The 20,519-nt window shown below is 38.6% G+C and overlaps 1 protein-coding gene across 1 annotated transcript; it reads left to right on the top strand.

The window, feature by feature from the left end:
* Window positions 1–3,148: 3,148 nt before the first annotated feature.
* On the top strand, window positions 3,149–5,333 carry LOC149240259 (uncharacterized). Its single transcript, XM_089370121.1, has 2 exons — window positions 3,149–4,559; window positions 5,209–5,333. The coding sequence occupies exons 1-2, from the start codon at window positions 3,149–3,151 to the stop codon at window positions 5,331–5,333; spliced, it is 1,536 nt and encodes a 511-aa protein (XP_089226247.1).
* The last annotated feature ends 15,186 nt before the right edge of the window (window positions 5,334–20,519 follow it).

The raw sequence follows: 20,519 nt of genomic DNA on the forward strand, positions 1-20,519 counted from the left end.
GACGGGTCCACCGGAGGTGGCTCGTGCCCATCCCCGTATATATGTTTAATATGGTTACGGTGGCATGGCTCCAGGGGTGGCGGGGTCATGGCCACCCACCCCTAATTTTAAATATTTGTTTGGAGGTTGAGGGAGGTCCGGCGGGCATCATGGCCCGTCGGCCCAGAATTAATATTTTTTAATACATGTGGTATGGCGAGTGGCAGGGTTGGTGGCCCTCCACCCCAAATTATAATTTTTTTGTTTCATTTAAACAAATTTTAGTCGTTTTTGAAGACTCGAAAAATGACCGAAGGAGACTGTTAACCAGGCCACAAATTTGCCCAAAATCTGGCCCAGGTTGGCCGGAATTTGGTGGCCAGGTTCTATCCAAATTGTGGCCTCCTTAAGCCTGTCGAGTCAGCAAAAGTCAACCGAACTTTGACTGCTTTTGACTTTTGCATATAGACTCAGTTTGACGAACCGTTCACATCACCGCGATTAGGACGACGAGATCTACGCTCTGGTCCTAGTCTGAAATCATTCTAATCACTTTGATTTTTGAGCGTTCATAAGCCCTCTTTGTCCTATGTGTGTCTCTGGAGCTACCTGGATCAACAACTACAGTATTAAATTCTCCAGGAGGTTGTCTCAGAGTTTCTTGATACTTCCTTAGCTTCATGAAGAAGCCATCACCTAGAAAATTCTTCTATTTGTATAAATACCCCTCTTTGGTAATCAAATGATCAAGTTGTGTCGAGCATGCGTTCTTTGATTCTTATCAAGTTGGAAAGGATTGGGGGATTGAAAAGAGTGTGATCCCTAACCCGGTCTATAATTCTCTTGGTATCTCCATGAATGAAGATTTGTTCCAATCTTGATTAGACTATTGGCCCTTCTATTTCATGGAGGTATTTAGTGCACTAGTAAATAGCTTTACCATTTGTCATCGTTGTCATCATTCATTCGCAGGAGAAACCAAAGTTCCCTTAATAACATTGTGACTTTGCTTGTTCATGGAGGAACCATAATCCTAATTTGTAAACCGCAAAGCACATATGGGAATGTCTATTTTGATTATTTTCAGCTACTTATGTATATACCTATAGATTTTGGCCATGCAATTTAAAAAGATACAATTGTTTCCTTTGATTCCTTTAAGCCAACTTACAAATATTACCAAGAATGATTACAACATTCCTTTCAAGCCAACTCACAAACATTACCGAGGTGATTACAGTATTCCCTTTAGCGCTACATTTCCTAGAAAAATTACAAGCTACCTACTCGCAATGCCCTTTAGAATCTATATTAAACTTCTTAAACAAGCTTCAAATGTAACCCATTGAGATTCCAACATTCCCATATGAATTGCAACGAGCAAAATTGTTCAGCATTCATAAATTATTACTATGAAGGTTTTTCTGTGAGAGAAGCTATTGAATTTCTTTATTTATTTATTGAATAATCTATTAAATATTGATTAAAAATAAGAATCAACACAAACAAATACTCAAATTAAATTTAATATACAAACTAAAAAAAATTCAACGTATATTTAAAGTTTATTATTATTACTTCAAGTTCATTATTATTACTTGTTACAACTTAAGAAGATACAAATGTTTCCTTTGATTGCTTGCTTTAAGCCAACTAAAAAACATCACGAATATGATTACAATATTCCCTTCACAGCAAATGCGGTAAAAAAAACCTAGCTGCGCGCGCGTTTTGAACGCCTGGGCGTCCATCGAAGATCTGCTGCCTCGCTCCAGCGCTCCCGCCGGCTCTCGGTCCCCATGGATCCCCCGGATCCACCAGGGGGGGATCCAGCTCTACAGCAAGCCTTCTCAAATTTGATAAAATCCCTGCCTCAGCAAAGGCCAAGGCCGACGGCTACCAAGTTTGTCAAAAAACTCGATGTGATTCAAGAAGTTCTTCTGCCCCCGGCCATCCCTCGCATGGCAGCAATATCTCTTGCAGAGAAAGGATTAATCGGCCAGTTTACAGGTCTATGGCCCTCACCCAAATCTGTCCAGCGATGGGTTGAGAGAAACTGGGCTGACAAGACTCAAGGGAAAATCTCGATAAGGTTCTGTGGCAGAGGTTATTTCACCTTCCACTTCGAAACCAAGGAGGACAAGGACTTGATATTTAGAAATGGGCCTTACTTCATGGACTCCCGAGGCCTCTATCTCAACAAATGGACCCCGGACTTCGACCCAGAACTAGATATTCCAAGCGCTGTCCCTGTCTGGGTCAGGCTTCCTCACCTTCCTCTCCACTGTTGGGGAGATGACTCGGTCAAGGCAATAGGAAATGCGGTAGGAAAATATATAGACCGCAGCGAGCCCAAGGACAACATGCAGGCCTGTGCGCGAATATGCGTTGAAGTAGATCTGGGACGCGGCCTACCGGAAGCAATCAAATTGAAGGTGGACGACTGGTGCCATATCCAACAGCTGGACTACGAGCAGATACCCTTCAAATGCAAGGTATGTCATGAATACGGACACTTTGCTAATAGATGCCCAAAACTTATAAATGTTGAATCATCAGAGCAGGAGGACCAATGGGAAACGGTGAAAAGAAAAAAATCTGCCTCAACCCTCAAACAATCTGAATCTGAGCAACCGGGGCCATCCCATCATCCACATCCCCACCCTCCCTCATCTAATCAGCGTCCACCCTCCTCTTCACAGCAAGCCCCTCCTCCTTTCCCCTCCTCTCCTCCTCGTTCCACTGACCCCTCCATCCCTCCGTCTTCAAACCCTTTCGCTTCCCTTTCTGAAGAAGATCCTATTCAGGACCCTTTATCTGATCAGCATATCCCTTCATCCCCCCATACCTCTCAGCCCTCCCCGGACACTACTTCAACAAGAATCACAAGAAGCTTATCAAAGGACCTAGGAGCATCTAGTGAGATTCCAAAAAAACATGGGCCAGGAAGGAAGTCGGCAAAACAGCATAGAGAAGAAAGCGCGCAGAAGGATATAGCAATGGGATCACAGACACCGATTGAAACCTACATTCTAGGAATTTCGGACAAGGAAAACAATATCAAAGGCAAAGAGAGGCGAGCACCTCTGCACACCACTGGTAAATCATGATGAAAGTGTTGTCTTGGAACAGCAGGGGACTAGGGCACCCCTCCAAAAAAGCTGCCCTCATGGAGTTAATCCACAGTGAAAAGCCTGATATCTTACTTATTCAAGAAACAAAATTAGATCAGTCCGAAATCAGCAGACTCATTGGCCAACAAAAACAGTACGGTGGCTGCACCAGTGAAGCAAGAGGAGCTTCAGGAGGTATTTTAACAATGTGGAACATCAGCAAATGGAGCTGTAGCCTCGTCAAAACACAGCAGCATTGGATAAGTGTTAAATTGGAAAACAAGGACAATGGCACAGAAGTTAAAATCTACAACATCTACTCTCCCAACCACTTCAGGGAAAAAGAAGTTTGCTGGACTACCTTAGAGGAAGATTTAGAAGAAGAACGTGATAACAACCTCATCCTAGCAGGGGACCTAAATCTGGTCATGCACTCAAATGAAAAAAGGGGAGGGAACTTCACTGCTGATCATTTCCGAAACCGGCTGGAACACATCATGCAAGAAAAAGACCTGGTTGATTTAAAGCCCAAGAACCGCAAATATACTTGGAGCAATAGGCGGTTGGGAGTAGGTAACATTATGGAAAGACTTGACCGTTTCCTTGTTAATATCGCCTTTCTGTCCTCATTCTCCAACGGGCAGTCAGACATCCTCAATACTTCTGCCTCGGACCACTACCCCATCACTCTTACCTTGCAAAGCCAAAGCCACCTCGGCCCCCTCCCCTTCAAATACTCCTCCCTTTGGAACCAAATTCCAGCAGCCCGTGATATAGTCAAGCATGCTTGGTCACAGCATGTGGAGGGCTCCCCAATCTTCATTTGGGAATCAAAACTGAAGCAAACGAGGCAGGCGCTAAAGACTTGGGCAAAGACCAATTACAAGGAACCCGAGGCAGCTAAAAAAGACATCAAGCAAAACCTTGAAAAAATACAGCAAAGTATTGAAGCGGAAGGACTCACTCAGCAAGCAAGACAAGAAGAGATCAGATTGTATGCAGAGCTACGCCAAACAGCTAGAGATGAGGAAATCAAATGGAGATTAAAATCTAGGCAGACCTGGCTGCGTGAAGGTGACAAAAACACCTCTTATTTCCATAAACAAGCCACAATCAGGAAGGCAAGAAACACAGTTAATGCAATCAGAGACGGCGAAGGGAACAATCATGAAACTCAAGATTCTATAAAGGCTGCTGCAACCTCCCACTTCAAATCTCTCCTGACAGAGGACAAAAATGAGGAGGATTTCTCAAACTTCCTCCAACATATGACCAGAGAAGTCACTCAAGAAATGAATAACAGCCTCACCCAAGAAGTTGAGGAGGATGAAGTTAAAAAGGCGATCTGGAGCCTCCATCCGGACAAAGCCCCAGGTCCTGACGGGTTCCCTATCTGCTTCTTCAGAGAATATTGGTCAATGATTAAAAAGGACATTCTCAAGATGATTCGCTGGGTCCTCAGGAAAGGCAAACTAGGGGGCTATACCAACTCAACATATTTAGCTCTCATCCCAAAAGAGAATAGACCGATCACCTTCTCTAGATTCCGGCCAATATCCCTGTGCAACTCTGCTTATAAAATAATCACAAAAATCCTATCCTCAAGACTCAAGCCTCTCCTTCCTTCCTTAATTTCGGAAAATCAGGGAGGTTTTTTAGCCAACAGGCACATCTCCGACTCTATCCTTTTGGTACAAGAAGCCATCCACTCTAGTCTTAGTCGAAAGGAAAAAGGATTCATCCTTAAACTTGATCTTGCAAATGCCTTCGATAGAGTCAGACACTCCTTCCTTTTTGCTGTTTTGAGCAAACTGGGATTCAATGCATCCTTCATCAATATGGTCAAAGCCTGTATCTCAAATCCTTGGATCTCGCCTCTGGTGAATGGAAGACCTTGTGCAGCCTTTCAATCCTCCCGAGGCCTCAGGCAAGGCTGCCCCCTTTCTCCCTACCTTTTCATTCTCATGGCTGAATCCCTCAGCAAAGCCTTGGATTACAATCGAAGAACAGGCTTAATTACAGGTATCCAATTCGAGCAGGGCACAAAGAACATCAACCACTCCCAATTCGCCGATGATACCCTCCTGATGGGTGGTGCATCGACCATCATTGCCAGGCGCTTCAAAAAGATCATGGACCAATTCATGGACTGCTCCGGAGGAAGAATCAACCAAGTCAAAAGCTGCATCTACGGATGGAATGCAACAGCTCACACCATTCAAAATATTGCAAATATTTTAGAGGTCTCTTACAAGATCGATTGGAATCATTTCACCTATCTAGGGATGCCGGTGAGTAAGGGTCCCCTGAAGACTGAAACTTGGAACACAATTCTCGACAAAATCAAAAGGAAAATCCAACAATGGGGAACCATGTGGCTGAACCCAGCAGGCCGTCTTGTTCTTCTCAAATCAGGTTTGATTTCTCTCCCTATCTATCGTTTTTCATTGTTACAAGCTCCAATGAACTTCCATCACAAACTGGAGAAGGCCCTTCGTTTTTTCCTCTGGCAAGGAGGGAAATCGGAGAAAAAAAAGTTCAACTTGGTTGGCTGGAAAAATGTCATCCAGCCCCAAGAAAAAGGAGGCCTCGGAATAAGGTCCCCATATCTTTTGAATCTAGCTCTCGGGGCTAAAATTGTTTGGAGATTAATCACTGGGGGTTCTGCCTGGTGGAAATCAGTCTTAGAAGCCAAGTATCTCAGCAGTTCTAGGCACAAGCTCCTGGAAGCTAATATTCCCAACAGAGACAGCTCCAACATCTGGAAATTGTGCAAGAAAATTATCCCACTCATGACCCAGCATATCTCCAAAGTTCCTGGAGAGGGAAGTAGCATCAGCATTTCTAAAGATAGAATCCTAGGCCAGAGCCCCATAGGATCCAAAGCAGAAGCAATTCCAGCCATAAACTGGTTAAACAACAGAGGAATATGGAATTTAGCCCAAATCACTAAGTGGGGAAGCTCCTCCCAAGCTTGGATTGGCTGGACTTTGCCGAACTACCCAAGGGATCTGGAAACAAGCTTCATCGCTCTAAAAGACCAACTGCACAGTAAGGCACCTATTCATAAGGGAGGCAGAGATAGTTTTCGATGGGACCCCACAGGAACTGAATACACAGCCAAAGCAGGGTACCACCATTTATGTGCTAATACCTTTCCGCAGGACACATGGAGTCATTGGAGACTGGTTTGGAAAGCGGAAGCCCCTCCTAAAGTAAAATTCTTCTGCTGGCTCCTTCTGAAAGGTAAGATCTTAACAGCTGAGAACCTTAAAAAAAGGGGCATCCTAGGCCCCTCTAGGTGCCCAAACTGTCTTCAAGCTGAAGAGACAATACAACATCTGTTTATGGAATGCCAAGTGGCTGCAAAATGTTGGAAAGAAATAGCATCTGTGGGGGGAGTAGAATGGAATCCTAAGCCAAACATAGCAGAGACAGTCCAAAATTGGAAGAAGCTTTGCCCATGGAAGAGTAAGAAGATCAAATTATCTCAGAGGATATGGAACACTCTACCATTAACTCTTCTTTGGAGCATATGGCTAGCCAGAAACAAGAAAGTGTTCCAAGACAAAGGACACAATTCCAGATATATGTGTCATAAAACTATCAGCTTAGCTGTAGAAGCTGTGACTATTCGCACCCACAGCAAAGTCAATCTCAGCAGCTTCAGTGCAGAAGAAAGAAATTTGATTAATTATGGTAGCATCATCAGTGCCCACGAACAAGAAAAGGATAACTCAAGCTCAAAAGAGACAATCACAGCTTGGAAGCTGAGGCCTAAGGAGGAAGAATTCGCTCTTTGGTTGAGCAACTGCAACAAATATTGCCTCTTCTTCGATGGTGCCTCAAAATCTAACCCCGGTCTCGCAGGTGCTGGAGGCATCATATGCAACGCAAATGGTGAGTCTATCTTGCATTTTGAATGGGGATTGGGTGACCTATCCAACAATCGGGCCGAAGGCCTGGCTTTATTCCAAGGACTCAATCAAGTGATCAATCTGGGCATAAAGAAAGTGAACGTTTTTGGTGACTCAGCAATTATTATCCGGCTCATGGAGCAAAAGCGGACTTCACCAAACATTCTGCTGCAACAAATCAACAACAGAAATCAAGTTCTGCACAGCATGCTGGAGGAAGCCCACTATTTTCATATCCTAAGGGGACTCAACAAAAAGGCTGACCACCACGCCAACAAAGCCTGTAATCGACCCAAAGGCCAGCTCAGCTGCAATGATCACTTAACTATCCAATTGCTGCCATGAAAGACGCACATCTAATCAGCTCACGCGGTACCCCACCCAATAGAATCTGCCACAGCAACCAAATCACCAGATCAGAGGTCAGAACAGACCAGAATGATAGAAATTGTATCAACAGTCGGCACAGAAGCTCACTCCAAAGCAGGGGAATCAAGATTCATAGATCAGAAAATCGTCCTTGTCACAGAAAAGTCGATCTCAGTCAAGATATGAGCAGAAATAATCAGTGGAGCATCGGGAAGTGTAGATCCCTCTCCCGCCCTCGTATCTGCAGAAATTCTTTAAATATCCCTTCAGCGCAAAAGCTACAACTCACAGTTGAAATTCCCTGCGGTAAACTTGAGAGAGGAGCCTATTTTGCAGACCATCTTAGTAAGCCAGATAGAAGCAAGATTGTTGAGCGTTTTAGAAGTTCCGTTCTCACTCTGTCAAAAAGTGGGAGCGCTGTTGAGCTTAACCGATTCCCAAGCGGTATTAGCGACAGTTTCAGGCACTTAAAGCGCTTTCTCCTAAGTGCTCTTATTACCTCCGAGAGCCTTAGTAGAATCCCTATCAACAGCAAAGTGAATCGACAACATCAAGGGCAAAAGCAAAGGAACAGCGCTACTACTCAGACAAAGGATACAATGGAACGCCCAGAGGATTGTTTTCACTGCCGTGACCTGAACATGGAGTTTAATGAAGTCCGAGCTCAACAGAGAGCCTTGGAGGACCTAGTTCGCAGCATGGAGAACCGGATGGAGGACAAAGTTCGTATTTTGGAGAATCGGCTGGAAGAGCAAGTCAAAATCCTCCATGATAAGTATAGAGCAGAAATGAACCTTTTTCTGCACAGGGTCCATACCCTCCATGAACAGTTCAGCGATTTACACAACAGATGCGCCCACGCTGAAGAGAGGATTGAAATTCTCAAGAATATGCTGGAAAAGAAAGACGCCACATCCTCCTCCAGCGCCAAGCCAATCGAAGCTGACCAGGATCCAGAGGGATCAACCGCAAGAAAGATGAGCCACATCGAGATTGACTAATCATGCTTTGTAAATGTAAATTTTGGGGACAGCAGTATGTCAAAATCTATAGCAGCATAAGTAGCAATAGTAGCAGTCCAGTTAAAGTAAGGACCAAGGAAAAAGCCCTTTTTGTAATTCCTTGGCCCCAAAATGCTCCTGAAGCATCCTATGTAAGGCTTTAGCCTCATCTTTTTTCAGTTTAATGAACAGCACCCGACCTTTGTCTAAAAAAAAAATATTCCCTTCACAGCAGACAAACTATAAGCCACCTACTCGTAATGCCCTTTAGAGTTTATATTAAACTCCCTGAACATGCTACAACTATAGCCCATTGACATTCCAACATTCCCATATGCGTTGCTGCAACAAGCAGAATTGTTCAGCGTCCATAAACTATCGTCGTGAGGGTTTTTCTATGAGAGAAGCTATTGAATTTGTTTATTCTTTGTGTAATCTATTGAATATAAGAATTAGCGCAAACACATGCTCAAATAAAGTTTAATATACAAACAAAGAGGGTTTACAATGTATTATTGATTAGTGAAACTTTTACTCTTTTTCTTTTTCTTTTTCTTTTTTTTCTTTTTTCAGAAGAAAAAGCTTTCATAGATTATATTGAGTCAATATAAAAACCGAGATAGGATACAAAAAAGATAGCTTGAGCAGCGATGTACCAAGACATCTTTTGAGGATAAATAGATAAACAGATATCCATGAACAGAAAGACAAATAGCTCAGCACAACAAAAAAAACACTGTGGAAAACAGGATCTACCAATAATCCAAAACATCTAGAACGGGTTCTAGATCGTGGCAAAAAAGCACTCAAAAATACACATGTTGAACATCATATTCACCAAAAAACCATAGACAAGAGGCCATAGTCATGTTAGGGACTCGGACTTTTGGGCTGCTTTTTTGGAACTGAATCAAAAATTGAAATGATGCGCTGCAAAATGGAATTATAGGGGGCCTTTGAGTCTCTGAAAATTTTATAATTCCTCCAGTTCCGTGCACACCAAATCATAATAACGATGAGATAACGCCTTGGCTCCCTTTGTCTGCACCACCATTGGAAGGCTGCATGAACAGAAACAAAAACCATATGAGGAAAACCAAAAAGGATGGCCAGATCATACCAGATTTCCTGCGAGGATTTTGCATTGGAAGAACATGTGGAGATTCGACTCCTCATCTGATTCACACATCGAACACCTGCTTGGGTCGTGCCAGCTTCTTTTCCTCAAGTTGTCCCATGACAGGTTCTTATTATTATACACCAACCATGCGAAAAGAATCATTCTAGGTGGGCATCCCGATTTCCACAGAACCTTCGGAAATTTAGAGCTTGGGAGCGGAACCTTTGAGGAGATAATATCAGAGTAAATATCTTTTACTCAGGCTGGCATAAGAGTATTTGACATGGACCAGGTTAGGCGGTCATTTGGCCCTCCATGATGAATCCCACATACATCTAGAGCATCTTTGACAGCGTTCCAAGTTGAAGATAGTTCGCCAGGCAAACTAATGTCAGAGGCATCCTTCCATAAGGGAACAAGGCCAAACCAATCGGAAATGAGTTTATCTCATGTAAAAAAACCTATTCTGTGAAGGAAAAATAATAGGTTGTCTGGAATGGAGAAGCTTCCCCGACTGCGTGCAATAGGATCAAAACCTATTAAGACATTGTTTCCAGAGTGAATCCTCCACCTTAGATTCATCAAGAAGTATTTCTCAACCTTTATAAAACTAAGCCAAATGGCAGACCCTTTTTTGGTTCCAATTGCTCCTGTTATGTACCAATATTCCAGGTTTTTGCCTTTCAGATATTTTTGTTTTATAGTAACACTCCATGGCCCATCCCCAAATATCCCTCTCCAGAGCGATTTACACAATAGAGCCTTGCCAAAAACCCTCAAGCCCATTAAACCCCATCCACCCAAATGCTTTGGCACTGAAACACTGTCCATTTTGGAGAGGTGAAACTTTCTCTGTTCAGAACTTCCACCCCAGATAAAGTTAGCCGTGACCTTGGTCATCTTTTGAATAATGCTTGCCGGAAGGAAGAATAAATGTGCCCAATAAACCGCCATCTGCAGTAGGACAGTTTGAGAGAGGATAACTCTACCTGCCAAGGATAGGCTCCTATGTTCCCATGCAGATATTTTTTATAAAATCTTTCTGTCAGCCATAGCCAGTCATTCTTGGAGTAACCTTTTGCTTTGAGATGAAAGCCCAAGTATTTGAGACCTTCCTTGAGCGATCTTGACTCTATACCGAAAAGCTCAGAAATCCAATTCACCATCTCCATGTTGACATCATTGTGATAGAGTAAGGATTTCGCTTTGTTGATAAAAAGCCCGGAGGCTCTTTGGAATCTTTCAAGAATATCTTTTAAGCACATCCACGATGTTCTGCATAGCATTGCAAATAAGAAGACATCGTCAACAAAAAAATTGTGTGAAATGAAATTGTGCCTACAAATCTTAATAGTCCTGCATCTATTTTCGATTGCACATTAAAAAAAGGAATGGACTAAAAGGCCTTTTGCAATTGTGTATGTCTTAATTTTTAGTTTATTAAAATTTATTTTATTAGAAATTTGGAAAATTTAAAGCGATGATAATTATGAGCCGGCATTAAAATTGAATATATATTTTAATGCCATAGATTATTTATAAATTTTTAATTCTTTTATAGTGTAAAAATGTATTTCAATATGTTTTTGAATTGATTATTCGAGAAAATTATTAGTATGATAAACATTTTGAAATTAAAATTAAAATTGAATATAAATTAATTACTCATTTAAGAAAAAGTATTTTTAATTTTTAGTTTTTTATTTTTATAATAAATATTTAAAAAAAATTAAATCGTTATAATTAAAAATAAATTAAATTTATATAGTGTATTTGATTTTATCTAATAATACCATTAAATTATTTTAAACAAAATCTTACATTTTAAAATATTTTTAAAATATAAACCATGTCAAACCATTAACTTTATAAATTTTCTAATATTCCAAAATATATTAATTAAAATACACTCAACATCATATACCTTAACTTTGATTCAACCAAATAAAATAAAACATTTACCTCTAACTTTGAAGACCATATTTATAATTTATAAATTATAATTTATAAATGAGGGGATCCTCAGAAATGCTCTCTCTTTCTGTAATGCAAATGGTAATTATAATCAAATAGCGTGAAATACTCTCTCTTTCTGTAATGCAAATTGTAATTATAATCAAATAGCATGAACCCTTAAACAAAAGCTTCTCAAGTTTTCCAACTATGCGCCTTTAATTTCCATTTCATACATGGACCAATTTGCACAAATGCTTCTCTGTGCTTCTCTCTTTTTCATGGTATACATGGAAGTATTTACACAAATGCCCCTCTTGACATTGAATATTTAACTTCCATTAATATTAATATAAAATTTATTTGTAAAATTTATAATATTAATCCTGAACCCAAGAGATTAATAAATTCAAAGAACTGTTAATATTATAAATTCAATTGATTAATAAACTGGAAAAAAATAATATTATAAATTGAAGGTTAATATTAATAAATTCATGAGATTAATATTATAAATATAAGTAATTAATAAACCCATGAGATTAATATTATAAGTCCAAGCGAATAATATTTAACCAAAGAGATTAATAAACTTAAGAGATTAATATTATAAAGTCAAAGAATTAATAAACCCAAGGGATTATTCATGTAATAAAACAAAGTGATTGATATTATAAAACTAAGGAATTAATAAACCCAAGGGATTATTAAACTCAAAGGATTAATACTATAAACCAAGGTATAAATGTGATTGGCATTGTTAGAGTTTATAATATTTACACATTAACACATGTTAACTATGGTTGACTATTATTGACTTGATCAACTACAGTCAATATGGGCATCATAGTCAACAATAGTCAACATGACTACCATTTTAAACCATACTTACCCTAGTAATTATGGTTTATCTATAAGTGACCTATAACGAACCATAGTGGATGACTATGGTTAACAATATTAATTGAAGGGTTTATGATATTAATCCTAGGGTTTATAATCCTCAGGTTTAATACATTAAACTTGGGTTTTATAATCTTAGGGTTTATGGTGGTTTTATAGCATTAGGGTTTTGTATTATGGTTTACAATTATGAAATTGGATTGGTGCAAAAATCTATCCAACATCGCATTGCAACAAACATTGTCTTTATGCAACAATTAATCTAAAAATCATTGTTGCAATGTTACATTACATTGTAATTTATTCAACGTCACATTATAACATTACAAATTTGAGACTTAATATTAAGGTTTATAATATTGAGTTTTTAATATTAGGGTTTAATATTTGGTTTAAAACTTATAGTAGTGAGGTTTAACATTAGAGCTTATACTATTGATCTTAGGGTTTATTAATCCCATGGTTTTATAATATTAATGTCTAACGTCCATGAGGTCTTGGATAGACAGTGATTGGGTGTTGTGTTAAGGCACTCCTTGATGTGAAGTAACAAGTTCAATTCTCTGCCCCGATTGGGGTGATATATTGGACATGATGAAGATGTAGTCCTACCAAGCTTACAAAAAAAATTATTAATGCCTAACGGATTAATATAAAACCTAAATGTTAGGGTTTTATAGTGTGAGTGTTTTATATTAGGGTTTGATACTATGACGTTGGCATGGTACGAAAATCCATCCAACGTTGCATTGTGACAAACATTGTCTCAATATGACATTCAATATCACAATCATTGTCACAACGTTACATTACATTGAAATTTATTCAACATCAGATTATTACATTACAAAACTCAAGTTTAATGTTAAGTTTATAATATTACTTTTTATTAATTGACTTATAAAATTAAATAATGTAACAATCGTTGTCACAATGCTTATAATCTCTTGGGTTTATAATATTAATCTTAGGGTTTATAACATTTATCTTAGGTTCGATATATTAATCTTAAGGTTTATAATATTTATCTTAGGGTTTAATATTAATCTTTGGTGAAATAATTATTGCTTTGATTTCATATTAATCACAATGGTTTATAATATTAATCTCTTTGGTTTTTAATATTAACCTTTTAGGTTTATTAATTACTTGAGTTCATAATATTAATCCTTGCTTTTATTAATACCCTCTATACATAATATTTATAATATGAATAATCTCTTACCCGGATGCGGGTGCATTAATAACGTGTTAATGCCTGTGCATGCGAATTGGGCAGCTGGCATTCCACTTAGCTGGCTCTAGCGGTTCGAGGTATGTGATTTACAGGCATTAATGGATCATCGGGCTCGAGGTCTGCAGGCAAGTGATTTCAGTATGGCGCGCATTCACCACGGCATATTTGCTCCGAGTTCTTCAGGTATTGGCACTTTGGTTCTCCTCTGGTGGTTATGTCCTCAGCGCCCCTGCACAGCTCAGAGAATTTGGAAGCCCCCCTGGCTTCATAACTGGTCTCAATCTGCCTGCTTCAGGTATATGGTTCTGGTTCTCTCCGCCGGTGTCCGGTGTATTGAGTTAGTCTTCTCCGTCTGCGTCCGGTCTACTGATTTCGTCTCGCCCGTCTCTGTAAGGTGTTTCGATTTGGTCTTTTCTGAAAGTGTCTGGTTCGTGCATTGGGTTTATTCAGTCTTTGCTTGGTTTTTTCTTGTGGTCTATTCCATCTACTGCGAGCTCTGCATTTGGGTCTTTTGTACAGAGGTCTGGTCCTCGAACTGGGTTCAATTAGCCTGTGTCTAGCCGCTTCACTCTCACCTTCAGTCTCCCGGCTCCTTCAATCCGCAGATTCATACTGTAATGGCCCGTCGTCGCGACATCCCCAGGTGTGGCAGTAATTCAGGGTCCCGTGGAGGTTCTCGGGGTCGTGGTGGCTCTGTCCCTCAACGCATAACTCCGTTAGCCTCTGCCTCTCCATCCTCTCCGCCCTCTGACCATTCTAGACCTACCCTGAACAGCTCATTTCAAACGACCCGGTTCAAGTTCAGAAGCAGGCTTAATAAGCCTCTCATCTCAGCCACTATAACTGTTATCTTCTCGGAGGAGGAAGATGAGCTTACAAGCTCGGATGAAACCTCCAAGGAACAGTCTCATTCTCAAAATTCTAGTGATTTTTAGGGTAGCTTGGCTGGAGTCGTCCTCAATGACTCTGCTGCATTGCACGAGGAGGGCCAACAGGAAGACTTTCAACCTCAGCCAGCTTCACCTCAAGAGAAAATTATTGCTTGTGAGCCTGCGTGCCTCTCTGGAAGTGTTCTGAACCTTGTTCTTCCTCCAGAAAGCAGTATGATGAAAGCTGAAGACAATGTGATGGTAACCTGGGTAAGCTCCCCCAACCAGGCAAATGAGAACGCTACAGGCTCTCCACTGCAGGTTTAATCACTCTTGGCTTCAGCGACATGACAACAAGTTATCTTATGATTTCTGGTTTTTGTGTGAAATTCTCATTGTGCATGGCTTCTTTTCTTAGCAGCATGAAATTTTACAGTCTCCAGGACATAATTTTGGTTTTCAATCTTTTTGTAATAGTGACTGTAAAGGACAGCATTTTTGTAAAAGATCAGCTTCTTTGAAGCTTCGATCTTATATAGCTCAGTTTAGTTTTGGGTCTCTCAAGCTTACCATAATTCTCACTTCTATGATTCTCATTTTTGTAAAAGGAAAGCAATGTGCTACTTGCAACAGTCTTTTTGGTAGAGGGCAGGCTACAGCCCCCTCAGAGGTTCAAACCTCTTTGTAAATATTTTTCTCCTTTTATCTTAATAGAATAGTCTTTATACAGAAAAAAATATGAATAATCTCTTAAATTTTTAATATTAATCTCTTGGCTTTACAATATTATTATTATTATTATTATTATGAAGAAGAAGAAGTATTCATTAATATCAATATTAACATTAGATACATACTATTGAGGTTTATTGGTGTATAAATATACACAATTATTAATCTAATTATGCTGGTAAATAAAAAATATGTAAAATAAGAATAAATTAATTAGATTAAAATATAATATCTAAAATATAAATTTTAAATATAATTTTAAATGATAAATTATAATATAATTTTAAATTTGATGTTTATTTTTAAATAATTTATTTATATGAAAAATATATTTTTAAAATTATTAAATTACTCCGTTGTTTTCCGATTTAAACAAAAATAAATTATAATTATCAAATATTTGTTCTATATACTTATTATAACGTTTATAAAATTATAGGAAAATGGTCTATTTTAAAACTAATAATTAAAGTATATACAATAGACCATCATAAGTAAAACGAAAATAAACCATCTACCAATTGGAACACATCAACCCCTCCAATTCACTGGATTGATTCATTAATTCATGATAAAAATCTTACAAAGCGGTAGATCGTTAATGTCTTGGGAAGTTGCGTTAGGTTTCACATTAGCAATGGGTTGTCTAACAAGATCATAATTTTGTGGTGAATTTTTTTTAAGAAATTTCGTGAGAATTTTTTTTTAAGAAATTTAATTTTAAATGTTTGAATATAAAAATGGATTAAGTATTATTAAAAAAATTTGGGGCACCCAAAATCCTGAAGCTTGATGAAATCCAAATTCTGCACGATTTTCTCAAAATCATGTAAAAATTTCATTGTTTTCTCAACAAAATTATGTCCTCTTTAAACTATTATTATTATTATTTAGGAGAAAAAGCTGTATATATATTTTATATGTCAAAAATTTAAATTGTACATTCTGTAGATTGTGTATATATTCAGTCCAGTTGGTGTTTTGCCAGGAAGATAGCAAAATTACAAAAGAAATAAGAACCAGAAAGATTTTTTCCGGAATATACTAATTTTCTGTAGATTGGTCATATCTGCTTAGTGGAGACCAGTCATTTATATAAATAGCAAAAAAAAAAAAAAAAACTTTCCATGGGCTAGATATTTTGATCGAGAAACTGAAGCATACCAATTCTGGCGACACTATATGCCGGGCATTTTGAAAGGCTGTGGAAAGTATGTAATGGAGTAAACAGAGATGCTCAGGTTCCACATACCTCGAGAGGATTGCAAACCTTTTTTTGAAAGTTTGTCCGCCTCCACATTATGCAAGCGCTTGATGTGTGATATAGGAAAACGAGATGGTTTCCAAAGAGCTGCAATTCTGTTCATCCATCCCATGAGAGAGTCATTTTTGATAGAAAGTTTTCCAATGACGTGCTCTATAATGACTTTTGAGTCACCATAGATATGTATTGAGTCAATCTCCAAAAAGGTGCAGAAGATGAGAAGTCCATGGAGAGCCATTGCCTCAGCTCGGTTGCTCGTTCCCATTCCACCATTCCAGTAGATATAGTACTGCATATCCTTTGCCATGTGTAAATAAACTCCGCAACCACATACGCCTTCTTTTGATGCTCCATCGAAGTGTGCCCAAGGATTGGAGAACTGGATTGTTGCTGATATGTGTTGAGATCTTGTTTGGTGGGGAAAATCTGGAAGAATTGTTGAATAAAAAGGAATAATTTTGTCATAAATGTGTCCAAAATCCTCCTTTCCATTTTCAAAAATTCTTTTGTTTCTCCACTTCCAGACAAACCAGAAAACTAAAAGAGGGATAGGTCTCCATTCGGTTTTCTGGGAGCTCCACCATTGAAGGGCATCCATTATAGAGGAGTGCGCAATGACAACAAAACCGAAATGTGTTGCCAGCCGATTCCAAAGAATCCGTGTTTTATGACAGTTGAGAAAAATATGGAAATTGTCTTCCGCTTCTGCAAAAAAAATTGAGCATATGGTTGGCCCGTGCCAGTTTCTTTTCTGCAAATTAGTCCAAGTAAGATTTCTATCATGAAATGCTAGCCATGCAAATAGTGTGATTTTGAGAGGAACACCAGTTTTCCAAAAGGACTTGGGGAATATTCTCCGGGGGGCATCCATTAAATTTTCCATCATGGAGAGGTATATATCCTTGACTAGTACATTGGACTTTCCTTCCTTAATCTGCAGGACAATGCTGTCATTTTCCTCTGATTTGTAAAAACCCGCGAGTTTCATATCCCATAAAGTCTTATTCCATAAATCAGTTAGAGTATCATCAAGACCCAGCTCTATGGCCGATTTCCAAATAGGAACAGATCCCTGCCATCCATGTAAGACTTGTGACCAATAGAACAGGCCTTTCTGATGTAGAGACATGATGAGTTGTTAGGGGAAAGGGGAATCTGTCTGTACTCCAAGATAGGATCAAAGCCAATTAATATGTTGTTGCCAGTATGTAATTTCCATATCAGTCTCTTAAGGAAGAATTGAGATACCTTTTTAAAGCTTCTCCATATGGCCGAACCTTGGCATGGGCCAAGAGATCTGTTCCTGTACTAAAAAGAGTTGTCTTTGTTCCCAAGATACTTTATTTTCATAGCAAAGCTCCAAAGGCTGTCTCCAAAGACAGCTCTCCACAGTGATTTACAAAGAAGGGCCATGCCGAAACTGCGAAGATGCATGATGCCCCAACCCCCCATTTTCTTTGGGAGGGTTATGTTTTTTAGATTTGTGAGATGATATTTTCTCTTTTCTTTAACTCCTCCCCAGATGAAGTTGGCCATCAGATTGTTCAATTTTTTTATTATAGCAGAAGGTAAGTAATATAGTTGCGCCCAATAGACTGATAATTGGGTCAGGACAGATTGGGAGAGAATCATCCTGCCCGCCAAAGATAAACATCTATATTCCCATCCCAAAATCAACTTATAAAATTTGTTGATGATCCATGACCAGTCGGATATGGAATATGCCGAGGGCTTTAGTTGGAAACCAAGATATTTCATACCCTCCTTGATAGAAATAGCCTGAATTCTGTACAGCTGAGAAATGTATTCCATATCATTCATATTCATTTCCCATAATGGAATGAAGATTTTCCTTCATTTATACATAAACCTGTTGCTCTTTGGAAGGATATTAATAACTCGTGCATAATAATCCAATATTGTCTACAGAGCATAGCAAAGAGCAGGATATCATCCACGAAGAGGTTATGAGAGAAATAACATCCCCTGGTTATATAAAGCGGGCCAATGCTCCCCATATCCACAGCCTTTTTTAGATGAAGACTTAGTGTATCCATAACTAATATGAATAACAGGGGGGACAGGGAGCATCCCTGACGAAGAATCCGAGAATCTCAGAGAAACAGTTCAGTGTAATTGCAGAGAAGTTCGGTGCTATTTTAGAGAATCCAATTCTATCTACCTCAGTGATGGAGACCGAAAATTTCAAAGAAGAACTTGGGATATTACAGTGAGAGAATTCAATGTACCCCATGATTGAGGACTAGAGTAAGGACTGTGTTTCTACTTCTAAAGATAAGGATATCAATTCAAGAACAAGGATATCATTACTGAACCGAGACACACCTTTGTTATGTGACTGAGCTATCATATGTCTACTACCTATATATAACTAAAGTATGAATCCTATTACAGAACTATATCATTCTTAGAGGACAAAAGTATGATTGTTGCATCACACCAAAATTTGTCAAGGGGTATCTCATTGTTGCAAGAAGGTTGTGTTGAGTACACTTTGAAGAATGAAATACTATACACAGAACTGAAGAAGAACAAAGAAGAATGACTAGATGGAGGGAGTCTCTAGTTTAGGTTGTAAGGGTCTTGGTCGTCTCATCTTGTTTTTTAGTCTACTAAAGGAAGAATTCTTGATCGGGTTTCCCCTAGAGTGGGGCTTTTCCGTTGCTACGTGCCTACATCTCGTTTCCTCTATTATTTGTTGTTTGGAATTAGTATTGATGATAAAGAAAAGATAAATCAAGAAAGGGAATAATAATAATGAGACATCATAAGATAATGTCATAATAAGAGAAATTGATTAATTGCCACACTTTGGATTTATCAACACATTGGCACTGCAGTTTTGGATCTAATTCATGAGAAGAGCTCCTTGCTCTCCGGCGGGTCCTTTTTTGTGCATCTTGGCTTGAAATCTCAACTCTCACTATATTTGTGGATTCCAAATCCATTATAGATTTGGAAAACAATCCAAGCACATCGAATTCATCAAACCTAGATACATGGAAATGCTGAATTAAAGTTAGGCTTTCAACTCTGTCTCCATCACTCACATCTATCAAATAAAAATGTAGATTCAAATCACCTCTCAAAGGAAGGTTGTCGCTCATATCCGAACAAGAACTTCCAAAGGAATGTGTAATAGTAATGATCCAACAATGCATGTTAGAGAGATGATTAATCATCATAGGAACCGGTTTTTAGAGCATTATTTAATCAAGTATATAATGGTTTATTCTTAAACACAGAGGATGAACTAGTGGGACACTATTCCCCTTTTTTATTGTACTTTTTTATTTCTATTAATCTGAAACCTTTTTTCTGTTTTGGAAAAAAATAAACCTGACAATTAACCATACTAAAGCCATGGTTGGGCTTTCTTTTGTTAGGGAAAATATGAAGCCCCAACAAATAAAGTGAAAACCAATTATATACAACATATTATGTGTATGGTCATTACATTTGAAGCAAAGTAACATGTTTTGTAGTTTAAATGATTTTCTATTTTCATAAATGATTTTTGTGTCAGTTTTGATTCAAAAATGATTAGAGCACAATGTGCAGAAATATTTATAAGAACAAATGAAAATTATTAAAAAAAACTGGTTCAAAGGATGCATATCTAAAATTTAAATACGTTGAAAAAAATCATTAAATCAATAGAGCTTCTAGCTTCATATGTCAATTTGAATGAGAACAACAAACAGAGTTCAATTCTCGTGGAAGTTGAGTTTACCTCACTAATCCAATATTACATTGTCGATCTCAAAAACACATCTGAGTTGATTGAAGGTTATGGCTACCACATCCCCTAATGCTTTCAAGTGGATTAATAGTCCTTATTCTCATTCTCCTTCCTTTCGCATAAGGTACAACACATAGATGAGGGAGGAGGGATTCTCCCCACTGCTTAGCATCTTCAACTTGCCATTATAACAAAGGCATATCAGCTTATTTCAGCTTTGTAGGTCAAATGAAAAGAATTGGCTTATAAGAAAAGGACCCATATCCTGTCACCTCACATAAAATAGTGATATGTCAAAA

The sequence above is a fragment of the Pinus tabuliformis genome, chromosome 8 (assembly GCF_031772625.1).
Source record: "Pinus tabuliformis cultivar Carrire ecotype Pingquan chromosome 8, CPIR1, whole genome shotgun sequence".
NCBI classification, from domain to species: Eukaryota; Viridiplantae; Streptophyta; class Pinopsida; order Pinales; family Pinaceae; genus Pinus; species Pinus tabuliformis.

Bases quoted from the DNA above. Each gene is read 5' to 3' on its own strand.
- LOC149240259 (XM_089370121.1), top strand. From the start codon at position 3,149: ATGGAGTTAATCCACAGTGAAAAGCCTGATATCTTACTTATTCAAGAA. The intron at 4,560-5,208 runs GCAAACTAGGGG...CATCATTGCCAG, and splicing joins TCGCTGGGTCCTCAGGAAAG to GCGCTTCAAAAAGATCATGG.